At 44.6% G+C, this 12,778-nt stretch overlaps 1 protein-coding gene across 1 annotated transcript in view; it reads left to right on the forward strand.

Annotated features, from left to right (window-relative positions):
- Positions 1 to 310: 310 nt before the first annotated feature.
- MRPL45 (mitochondrial ribosomal protein L45) overlaps positions 311 to 12,778 on the forward strand; it is an 86,970-nt gene continuing 74,502 nt past the window's right edge. Inside the window, exon 1 of the mRNA XM_086949204.1 lies at positions 311 to 420. Coding sequence (XP_086805330.1) covers positions 349 to 420 — 72 coding nt within the window. The 5' untranslated portion in view covers positions 311 to 348. The remainder of the gene's footprint in view (positions 421 to 12,778) is intronic.

The raw sequence follows: 12,778 nt of genomic DNA on the forward strand, positions 1-12,778 counted from the left end.
CGAGTGAGCAAGAATAAAATCCCCCAAAATATGATTTTAATACATTGCGGCTTATTTAGTAGTGAAACTTTAACGACGTTTATGTTTACCTTATTATTAGCAGTTGTCCTGGGTGAACATTTTACCTCTGAACGTACTATTAATTAGTTGGTAATCTACACTTCTAATGAACTGAAATAGCTTTGCTTCAGATGAATACAGCCAGCACATTTTAGAAACAAATGACTACAAACAAGATGCGCTTTGTGGTTAGCCTCGTTGTTTATTGCGTCGGATATTTTAGTCTTTCTTCGCTATCTCTTCTCACCGCTCTCGGCTCCGTGACAGGGTTTGCGGCTGGGGAACAAGATGGCGGCCTCCATGGGTAGCAGGGGTTGCTGGTTACCCCTTGCCCTGCGACTTTCCAGAGGAATCGAGCAGGTGCGATTTTGGAGCGGTCTGGGCAATTATGAACTGCTATAAGGATGTAGAGTAAAGGAGAGAAGATAGGGGTTTCCGGGGAGAGGAGACATGTGAATGTGGAAAGAGAGTGTGTAGGTTTGTGGCAAACGAGGAGACTGATGGAAAAGATCTAGGATATACAGAGAATTAACTTGTCTGCAAAACAAAATTGTCTGAGGATAGAGCGGGCGTCATGTGGGGTGAGGGTCTGTTACTCCGCCTTAATATTTGGGAAGATGATGAAAGTGTGAGGGACGGTGGTCCTTCATAACTTACCGGATATGGCTCATACAAGAGGGAAATAAGACACGGTAGTTTTCGCCGATCATAGCTGGCACGTTTTCAGATTGCTCATGTGTGACAACTCTATTTGATACTTTATCATAGGTACACATAGGCAGTTATGTCCAGGTTATGAAACATATTTCAGTGTTTAACCCCTTTTGTGCAGTGTGATGCCCCTGAAATGGCTGCAAGCATATATAGAGCTTGTGTGTGTTGCAAAACATGCAGCTTATTTACAACACGCAGCTTATTTACATCCTGCACTGCATTGTAAGGACAAAATGCATATACCCAATTTGAAGTGTGATACTTCATTCTCATATACTCTCTGCAAAAGCAAAATAGGAGGTCGCTCTTCCTCCTACAACGCACCCAAGGTATGGCACTACCTGCCTCAACACTTCAGACCCTCCTCCTCACTGAAGACCTGGCTCTTTGTATAAGCACATTGGGACTACAAACCTACATACCTTGCCCAAGCGTCTGGCAATCTGCTCAGGTGATTAGTGTTTTATACAAATCAACATAACATACTTTCAGCCATTACTGGCTATTGTAAGTTGTATCAATTGCATAGTGGTATTTGTTGTTGCCATTTGTATGGGATGTTGGTTACAAAGCCAGAACTACTAGAAAGGTGTTGCAGGCCAGTAGCCTCTTTACATCGGTTGCTCAATCAGGATGAGGCGAGGGTAGAGCATACAACATCTTTTTGAGTTTTTGGAGAATTAGAGCGATTTTAAAGTAAAACACCTGCTTTCTAATGTGGGAATACCAAGGTTACTGGTTTGGCAATAGATTTTGCAGCTGTTACTGTAGACAGTTCTGTGTGGCCTGTATCGGAGGCTTTTAAAACACAGACTTTTCTATATAGGCACACATAACGATCTGCCCTAATCCAAACTGTTATCTTTTTTCACATACTTAAGCAGCTGGCACAAACACTTTACGTTGTTGGTTTTGCCTCCCATGTAGTACAGATTCATTTCTTCCAGTATATGTTTCAAAATAAACATCTCTAGTTTGTTCCCGCTGTTAAAAAGTGATACACATTTTTCATCAATATTAACTCTGAATTAAAGATTTTATAGTTAAAATGTGGTTCTGTGGCAAGCTTTTTTTTAATAATCTGCATTTTTGGGAAGGTGTTCTGTAGGCTTGCTTCCTCTGCTTGGCATATTTAGTTTGAGGTAACTCATTCTTAAGAACAGTTACTGCATCCTTCAGTATAGCAAGTTCAACTTCCTGAAATGTGTGCCAGTGCACTGCTGCAGCTACGATCTGCTGACCTGGAGGAGCTAGACAATAGACAAAATTCTCTAGCTCTCTTCCAAGGGTGCTCCCATGCACATACTTCTCCCTCGACTGATTCAATGGACTGGTTTCAGTCTGGTGGCTGGATCCCACTGGCAAGATGCAACGTGTACATGTGGGCACAGCCTCTCATTTACCCAAGAGGAAAACAGGAAACTGAGGGGGAAGGTGCAATGCTTAATTTGAGCCAGTGGTTTCCGGTACTTGGCACCAGCACTTATTTGGCAGTACCAGCACTTATGACAGTCTGTCACATGGGCGCTGGTTGTCTGATTTAGCGTGAGCACGACAACAGTTGTTTACTGAATCAATTTAGGTTAAAAAATTACAATTAGCTGTCCCCCATGATAATCTTATAGCTTTGGGGGCTTGGAATAATTCGAATTGTCACACTTGTAGGAGTGTGATGGTTAGTAGCTGGTTTGGTACTGTCATTGGCAGCGCTGGCAGCGGTGATGGGTGGTGTAGGCTGCAGTGGCCTCATGATGAGGGCCATTGGCACTTAATGTTTTACAAATTAAGCACTGGCAAGTAGAATTCTGGTATTTGGGCCACTCAGTGTCGACCTCTGATAACCTAAATAACACGCTAAAAAGAAACATTTAACTCTGGAAAGGTCTAGTTTGGAAAAGCACTCGTTCTGCACAGCCCAATACACTGCGAGATTAAGCACGCTGTTAGCTCTATTGCGTGAAAATCTGAGTCCCTTGCACTAATTATTATTGTTTTTGATTTTTTTTTTAAACAGACTTTGAGTTTTAAACAGACATTCAATTAGGCATCTCAATATTATATATTTTGTACATTCAGGTGTACTCTCCATGAACTTCAGTTACATATCAAGGTGGTCTAGAGTGCACTGCCAGTGGACTAGGGCCTCTACCCCCGCTACCCATTTAATAAAGATATTACAGTTAACATCACATTTAGTCCATCAGGGTCCCTGCTGTTAGTTCTTAGTGTCACTGTTCAACATTGTAAGCCACACCCAACGGTACCCTCCCTCCCTGCCTACCCCCCAGGCGTGTCAAATGCAACCATTCACTTATCGGTCTGATCTGGGGTTGTCCTGCTCTTTGCTCTGCTAGCTGCCTTTATGGGTCTGTACCACAAACCTAACGGTGGAGGAGCAACTGCCACTGCATATCTGCTCTGGTGTTCAGCGTACAACAAGGTCTAAAGTTTAGGGTTCAACCTTCGTCGCCAGGGACCCCTCCTGCTGGGTCCTTGTCCCTCTCATCTTTCAGGTTTTTTAGCGATTCCACTAACGCTGCCCATGCCCTAGCTGTTTTCAATGACTTTTCGCTCCCTGTTTTTTTAGCTATTTGCAACCTGACTGCCCCCTTGCATTCTGCCCAATTTACAAATTATTTTTCCCATCTGTGTATGTTAGGGCCTCCCCTCAATTTCCAATGGCTGGTGATGTCCCTTTCAGCTAAGACCAGTCCCAAATCCAGGAACTTACTTGTCACCTTATTTTTTTGCCGTGTGGGGGAACCAGTGTAGCAGGCAATACCCAGGCGTTACTGCTATCTCCCTTTCGGTCACATCCTCCAATATTGTGGTTACCTCCTCCCAGAAATCCCCCAGGCTCGGGCAGCTCCAGAACATGTACAGGAATTCTTCTTCCTTCCATGTTGCAGCATGGGCAAGTGGCTGTTTGCGTGTCAAAATATTTGTTAATCTTGCCCGGAGTGACGTAAACTCTCTGCAATACATAGAAATGTACCAATTGGAAACTAGCATTCGAGTGCTCTTCCATGCCCTTTCCCCCAGCTCCCCCATACTTTCTCAGCTATAGGTTCTCCTAGATCAACTTCCCATTTGTGATGCAACTCACTCAGGGGGCGGGGGAGTATCTCCTATGTAAGATGCCTGTAGAGGCATGTGGCCGCTGTTACCACATATTGGCATCCTTATAATGTCTGCTGTTCTGTGAGTCCCTCCCTCCAGTGGTTCCTTATTGCTGCCACGAGGGCTCTGTGCAACAAGAAATCTCTCCCCCTCCCCTCGCCACCCCCCAGGTATGTCATATCTCTCCCAAAGGTTGTTGAATGCGATCCGGGTACCCTCTTCATATAGGCCCCCTATTGCGGATATTCCCAGGTCTCCAGTCTGTGCCAGTGTCCCCCCCTTAAGGCAGCGCCTCACATATAACCAATGGGATCTATGGAGTATAGGTGCATTTAATCTTAGATCGCTGTAAGCTCCTATTCCAGCATTTGCGTGCTGTTTTCAGTTCAGTGGGGATGTTACGGTCCTGAATAGGAAGCCTCCGTATAACTCGCGATAGCAGTCGCAGGCTTGGGGCTGTATCTCCCTGGTCCTCTGTCCCTCTTAGTCTACCTGCCACCCACTTCGTTAGCCACTGCAACTGCGCCGCGAGGTAATAGCACTAGGTCTCATAAGGGTGGCGAGTGCTACTCCCCGTCTGCAGGTTTCCCAAATGAACGCTGACACCCATTTAAATTTTTAATTGGGTAAACAGTTGCGCTGGTATCTAAACTGGCAGTGTTCTGAAGTAATATAAAAGCCTTCGTAATGTCACCATCTTCAGGAGGGCAACCTGACCAGCCACCGAGAGTGGAAGGGTCCCCCAGAAGTCAAAACTACTTTTGGTTCCCCTCAAGACTCTCCCTACATTACCGTCCAATAGATCCCCTTGAAAGTGGTATATCTCGGTGCCCAGTTATGTCGAGCAACGACATACCTGGGCATGTGGGAGAATATTTTAACCTGTGATGCGTGGCTCTTGACATGGATGGTTGCTCTACTGACTCTTCTAAGCACCTTGATCTGGTTTCTGTTTCAGTGATTTATGCATTACTAGGTGCATTTGAACATTGGACTAGTGATGTCTTTCTAGTTATCCTCTCTGCGATGAACATTTAACTGCTTTAGTAAAAGAAAATATAGTCTTTTAGTAATGCGCACCCATCAACATAAAAAAAATGACAGACATCTTTGTATAGGTCAATTTTATTTTCACTTTAGACAACACAATCAAACAACTGTACATAGTTGATTAACAGTAATCCAAGAACTATACGACACAGATGCCTGTATCAAGAATGCGCCATGGTGCCCATGCTAATGGTAGACGACACAACTTGAGTAAACTATGTTTTGTGAGTGTATGGTTTTGGGATATGTCTTGTTGTGTGGAACCGAATAAGCAAGCCTTTATTAACACCATGTACTGTTCACTTTCTCAAAGACATAAGAAAAATGTCAGTACCCACTCATATAATTTCCATTTTGATATAAAGGGTGCTGAACCTATTCAAGCCTATAAACAAAGGTTAAACTTTTAGACAGTCCGCATCATTATTGACATGTTTGTAAAATAAAACTGCATTTTGTTCTAGACCTGTCACATGTCTAAGAATTAAAATATCTTTCTGTTTGAGTTATTTCATTAATTTTTTTCCCAGATGATCTGTCTTCAAAATGTTCTACTTAGCTAGCAAATTTTAGTTACGTTTACAACATCCTTACTCATTGACGATCTTGTGATAACAGAGTATGTCAGGTAGTCACCTGTTAGAGCACAGTTCATTAAAGGGAATATCCGAAAAATGTCAGCCTGTGTGCTCTCTTCCCGATTGAGGTTGGAAGAGTTTCTACATTTGGGAGTGTCCGACTCGTGAGGCGCTCGGTTTCTTAATGTTCTGATTCTGCTAGAAAAGATACGTTTTTTTAAAATAAATATTCAGGTTTGTACGCGTGGAGCACCCTATAAGTGAGTCTTGCAGACTTTTATACCAAGCAACGGTCCATGGAAAGCCAACCCTCTATAGAAAAAGAAGGGTGTGATGCGATGAAATCATTCTGTATTAAGGTCAGACTGCCTACCAAATACAGTACTGCTTTGAGTAGAGTTGGGTGGAATATGGACCGACCAGTCAGTAACAGATTTCTTATCAGAGCTTGGACAGCCAGCTCTGGGAAGATAGAATTGGGGCCACAGGTAGATTTTATTTGGAATCTGGCAGTCTTGGCCATCTTTTCGACGTGGAGATCAAAGTGTTGAATTTTCGAGTTTGAAGACAAGATTTAATGTAGTGATTGGTTTTAGCATGAGTCCAATGTCCTTCAGTTTATATGACCACTCAATGAGAAACTTCTGTGATTTATATTGTGAGAGAAGAAGTGTAGCCATCTAAGGGTTCTACTTTAGTTTCCTGTTTGTAATCCGCTCCTTAAGGGAGGTGTTAAGGGCCCTGATAAGGTTGCAGCAATTAATATTAACATATAGCATTTTACAATGTAGGCCACACTGTTTTCTTAAACACTTTCCACAGTGATACGCTTTTAGAGCACCTCATTAAATTATAGGGGTTTCACTCCTGCAATTTCTTTACCAATAAATCTAATGTGAGGAGTTCTATAGGGCGTAACATTAGCAGTTCTTGGATTTTATTTTCTCTAAACACAAATGTCTTCAGCCCCTGTAAACACGAGAACCCATAAAGATTGTTTCCAAAAAAGTGTACAAGAAAGCCGAACAGAAGCAGCTGGAAGTAAAAGTAGCTGTATCTGCTTCATGTGGGAATATAAGCTGCATTGTGCGTTTCACCATAGTGTATGGTGTTTAAAAACTAAGAAAATTATAATTATAGGTCCAATACACTGCAAATAATATCAAATATTACTATTGTATTCACTTTCCAACTGTTTTTGAAGAATGGAAAACTGAGCTGGTCACGTTAGGATTCAAATGTGATCTTCAGACTAGACACATATCTTAGCTGCAGGTAATCAACTCTACTGAGTTATCCTACCATCTAGCCCATGTTTTTAATAATATTAATGCACAGCAATCTTGTGCTGCATACCGACCACATAAACCCACCAAGGAAGCATATGTTTTTAGGAGTTTTCTACTGGCACTTGCCCTTTTAAGCAGAGACTGAATGAATCAATGTAAGATTACCCCTGAGCACTCCACAGAGCTTGATTCCAAGGTTAGAAGAGAAGTTTTCTTAGTATTATAGTCCTAAATAGTTGGGCATCTTGAACTTGTTGATATTTATTTCTTCACATAAATCAAACATTTAGTCCTTGATGTACAGGACATTTAGTCCTGTATGTACAGGTTATTTCACATTACTAGCCAACACGTATTCATTCCGTCACTAAACAAATCTTTTCCAACCGATTTCCTCAGGGCAAGAAGAGGTAACATTGTATTTAGAATATCCAGATATAATACAATCATGGACCATCGCCCAAAAGTGCTATAAACTAGAAAATACAAATGTATTTAAACGAGGAACTGTAAACAATTTTATTCTTGTGAAGTAGAGTATCTATCTGTTATAATATCATATATAGTCACCGAATTCTCTAATCTCCTATGTGACACACCAGAGCGAATGACACCCTTAAACTGTGACAGAACAAATGTGTAAAGGCCCAGATAAAGAACAAAGTGCACCATGTGTCTAACCTTTTCGATAAAGGGAAAACCAAGTTGCTACTCTTAAAAAATTATTATGACAAATTCTTTTATGCTGGAAGACAATATCACAAGCAGGTAAAGTAAACAGCAAATATAAATGTCCAGGCAAATACCCTGCACATCAGCCCTCCAAACAGAACCAAATTTCCAAATCCTAAAGTCGCTCTGTGTTACAAAGTTAACAAGCATTTGCAATGAAATCGGTCTCGCATTTACGCGCGTTTGAGCTATTGGAATAGTAAATGACGATGCCTTTTATTTATGTTTTAGTTTTTAAAGCATAAATAAAAGGCATTGTTATTTACAATGCCAATAGCTTAAAGTCGCATAAATGAGAGACCTACTGAATTGCAAACGCTTTTCCTATTGCATTTATTGGCGACGTGACGATAAAATACCGATTTAAATTTAGACACCTCAGATATTTCAAAAGATGCAGTTTGCCACATTTTGCATGACACACAGATACAGGCACACGCTTACTTCCTTAAAGTGCAAAGAATTTCAAGTAACTGAAATAGAAGGCTGTGTTAACTAAGTTAAGGGGTCTGGTGAAAATTAAACGTGTCTCCTTAAAACAAAAAAAACCCCATAACAATTTGTAGTTTCTAAGAAGATGTCGCTGGAGTTCTTGCGAAAGCAGGGCAAGTGCTTGCAGCTTTCAAACGAAATATTCTGTGCCCCACTCAGTAAGGAAGAGCACATTTCTATCTTTGGCTGAAAGGCCTTTTATCCATCATAAGTCGAAATTAAAATGAATATTAAAAAAAATGAATCTGTTACTTCTGTGCAAAAACACTTTTTTGTGGCATGCAGCGTATAAATAATAGCTGGTTATAGTGCAGCTTGAAGTTAACTTTTGAAGTTAGCTGACAATTGAATATGTGATCAGACATTTTTATTTAATTCATAAAATGTATGATGTAAATCTAAGGCACACTTGCAGTGAAGTCATTTGAAAGCTACCATTGCTTTATTGTGCCGATTTTTTTTTTAGTTGTCATTGTTTTTCCGGTTCTAGATTTCGAGTATTTCACGAATAAACAGCATCCGCAGGGCCAGGTGGCGGCCTGGGAACGAGTAAGACAATCGGGCATAGAGGAAAGGGGTTTTTTATCAAAGGACCCAGGATCATAAAAGGAATGGAGGGAGGTGTTGAGCTGGGAACAGGATGGGGCAGGCAGGCAGGCAGGCAGGCAGGCAGGCAGGCAGGCAGGCAGGCAGGCAGGCATATTTTAAAATGGCTGCCGCTTACGCGCATGAATGGGCTCAAAAGGGAAACAAGATGGTGCCGATAATGTTGACACTGCAGTGTAGGTTTTAACAGTCCTCCCTTTTCAACATATCTAGCCAGCTTGTCTACTCAATGTCTATCTGCATTAGATTCCTAACCTCGACATCATACAGTGCTCCCATGCGTTCCTTTCCAAAGTCCACAGTCTTAGGGCAGATACAATTCGCACATAATGAACACAGAGGCGGCAGGCATTGAATTCCTAAGCAGAACCCACATATTACAACCACAGGAATCTGGATAATGGTAAACAGTCTCCAGCCCCAGTTCTTAACAGTACTCCAAAACCATCCACCAAGCGACCATTCTTCCTGCTCCTGGTGAACTTCTGAGGAGAGTCTGTGGAGGTGTTCGATGGCCTTGTACACTGAGGGTGAATTGTCCGGAATATATGTACAGCAGCTGGACCCAATAATGCGGCATGCTCCACCACGATCCGCTAGAACCACATCTAGAACAAGGCGGTTCTGGAGAGCCACCAGGCGGACCGCTTGAAGCTCGGCTGTGTTGTTTGCAAGGATACCAGCTGTGATGTTCATTGTTGTCTCGACTGCCTGAGTCAAATGTCGGATGGCACGGCTGTTTGCCGTCGGGCCCCAGAGTGGAACAAGTCCCTTCATTGCATCGAGGAACTGTGCTCCTGTAGAGTCGGCTTGTTCAATGTCCTTGGCTCGTTTTTGTCTATGGTGGTTCGCCGGAGCCACATAGGTCGGAGGAAGGATGAAGGAGATAAAACAAGTGCCCCCCCAGCCTTTGGGGAGCCAGGTGTAAGCTTTTGTGCCGCAAACAAAGTACATGTTTGGAGAGGATACAAAGGAAGGTGGATCGGTGGAATCCAAAGTTCTGGTGATGCGGCAAGCACTGCGGCCCACCAGCTGTGTCCCAAGCCCTTCTATGCACATAAGGCCTGTGACGTTGATGACAGATAGGGCCACAGTCAGGGTGGCGGCTGTTCGGTTCCGAAGGTAGGAGAAGGTGGGTCTGGTCGGATTGTTGAACACCTGCATTTCAATTCGTTCTTTGGCAGGGACGTCCATGTGGATAGAGTCGTTGGAGGTCTGCGGGCAGAAATGTGTCTTCGTTTTATTTCGCCAGACCTCATGAAAGAAATGCGTCATGGTTTTGCTGGAGGTGGCATTGTCTCTATAGCTCTCTTGCAGGAGCATCAGCCAAGCAAGGCAGGAGCCGTGAATTGAGAAGGGTGAAGGGATGAAGGGTATCGAATGTCCAGTGGCGTGGGGTAGCAACCCATAGATCCAGCAGTTGGTGGCATTGGTGGCAAGATTGTGCTGGTGCAGCAGTTGCACAAAGGAGTTGTTCCAAAACTCCTTTCGCCTTTCTCTGAGTTGGGGAGAGAGAGAAATCAAATAATGTTCCTTCATGGTGGTAGGCTGTGCAGTGGTCAGGAATGTCTCATGAACGGGTGCGTTTTCTTCCACAATCCAGAGTGTGGTCATGAGGAGAAGGCAGAAGAGGATCGTGATAAAAAGTGCAATTGTCTTTGAACTGTGGATTCTGTCTGTCTTTGGGTTTCTGTAGCGAATTTTCGGATGTCCGGTTGCTTCCATCATCTTCTTATCGGGCGCTTCCATCACCTTTTTATCGGGCGCTTCTATCATTTTCAAGGGAGCTCGGTAGCGGGCAGAACCAAAAACCTTGTCTGGCTTTCTCTCCTGACAGCCTTTGTAGTGTTAGGCCACCGATCTGAGAATTATGACTTCGTCAATGGTCTGCTTAGCCGAAACTCCCTCCTTTCGTCGCAGGTTATACCCTTCTTTGGATGGCACGGTGGGGTCAGGAATCTTTGCTAGTTCGAGTGTCTCTGTGTCTGGATAGCAGTTCAGTGATGGTCGGTCTTTGTTCAGGAGCTCTTCCTGGACGGTCACGTCTTCTGTCGTCGTCAGAGTCGGGGGGATCCGTTTGCAGTGGTGCGCATGCACCCAGGTCCGCTTTCCTACCACTCGAAGAGCTGTTCGGGTGGTGAGTAGGACTTGCCAGGGGCCCGTCCACCGGGGTTCCAGACTCTTGGCGCGCTGGAAATTCTTTATCAATACGAAATCCCCGGGTTGCAGGTTGTGTCCGGGACCCCTGGAAGCGTCAGGGATGGCATGCAGCACCTGTTGGTGAATGACAGACAGAGTTTCAGTCAATTTATACAAGTAATCAGACATTAGGACGTCCGGGATGTCATGAATAGAAGTCGGTTTTGGTGCAGACCAGACGCTCATGGGTCGGCCGAAAACTACCTCGTAAGGTGTCAAGTGGTGTTTGGTGGGGGTGGAACGCATCGATAGCAATGCCAGTGGGAGAGCGTCTGGCCATTTCAGTCCTGTGGTAGCCACTATCTTGGCTAGTTTTAGTTTTAGTGTGGCATTGTGTCGCTCAACAAGTCCAGCAGACTGGGGGTGGAAGACTGCGTGGAACTTCTGTTTTACACCCAGCCCTTTTAAGATGAGCTGGATAACTTCGGCTACGAAGTGGGGGCCATTGTCGCTCCATAAAATTCGACAAAGGCCGTAGCGAGGGAAAAATTCTTTTAATAGTACCTTTGCAGTGGCAATAGCAGTGTTATCACGGGTTGGGTATGCTTCCACCCATTTGCTGAATGCGCACACCACAACAAGTACGCATTTCAGGCCTTGGCATCTGTCTAGTTGGATGTAGTCCATCTGCAGGACTTCAAACGGGTGATTGGGAACCCCAAACCCTCCCCGGGGTACCACAGTTCCTTTCCCGGGGTTATGTTGCAAGCATATCAAGCATTGTTGGACCAGACGTTTGGCGGAGTCTGTGATTTTGTTGTTGTGCCAAACTCTGGAGACAAGTTCAATCATGGGGGCTGATCCTATGTGAGCAGGGGAGTGTGCCATAGTCAGTATGGGAATCAGGTATGAGTCAGGTAGCAACCATTTGTTTGTGTCTTTTGTCCGCCAGCAGCCTTCATCGTCTTTCAGTCCCACCCGTGCCCATTCAGTCAATTCGTGTTGTGTGCTAGCCATTTGAATGTCCCTAATAGTGTCCCTAGCGTTGGTCCATTTCTCTGCTTGGGACCTGGTTATGTACATGCGTGTCGTCGTCCTATTTTCAGCTGTGGTTCGAGCAGTGATATCGGCTAGTGCATTTCCCTGTCCAATAATGTCTGTCACTTTCTTGTGTGCCTGGCATTTGATGACCGCAAGTCTTTTGGGGAGAAGGACAGCTTCGATCAGGGCGGAGACTAGATCTCCATGTAAGATGGGGGTGCCGTGCGAGGTCAAGAATCCCCTTTCCTTCCAAAGGAGCCCAAAATGGTGAACCACCCCGAAGGCATACTGGCTGTCGGTGTAAATGTTCGCTGTGGTTCCTGCTGCTAGGATGCATACTCGTGTCAGGGCAATCAGTTCTGCTGCCTGTGCAGATCGTTGTGTGATGCGGGCTGTCTCTACTACAGTTCGGGTCGTGGTGACTGCATAGGCAGCTGAAGTGGTGCCATCGGGGAGTTTGATGCAGGAGCCGTCCACCCACAGCTCTCCGTCAGGGTCAGGAAAAGCCGTGTCTCTGAGGTCAACCCTACTTCTAGTCTGTTCGTCTGTGAGGGTCACACAGTCATGTACAGGGGACACATTTGGATCGTTCTCCGGTAGGGGCAACAAAGTTGCCGGGTTCAGTGTGGTGCATCTTTTCAGAGTGATGTGGGGTACGAGCAGAGTCAGTTCGTATCCAGTCAGTCGTGCACTCGTCAGGTGTTGCGTCTTAGTTTGGTTCAGGAGGGTGTCAACTGCATGGGGTACTAATACCGTGAGGGAATTCGAGAGCACGATCCCCTCACTCTGTCGGATAGAGATAGCAGCGGCAGCTACAGCTCGAAGGCAGGCAGGCAAGGCTCTGGCTACGGGGTCAAGAGTGGCAGAGAAGTAAGCGCATGGTCGTTGCTTTGGGCCAATGGACTGGGTCAAGACAGATAAAGCACACCCCTCTCTTTCGTGAGTATAGAGGGAGAA

The sequence above is a fragment of the Lissotriton vulgaris genome, unplaced genomic scaffold (genome assembly GCF_964263255.1).
Source record: "Lissotriton vulgaris unplaced genomic scaffold, aLisVul1.2 SCAFFOLD_749, whole genome shotgun sequence".
NCBI classification, from domain to species: Eukaryota; Metazoa; Chordata; class Amphibia; order Caudata; family Salamandridae; genus Lissotriton; species Lissotriton vulgaris.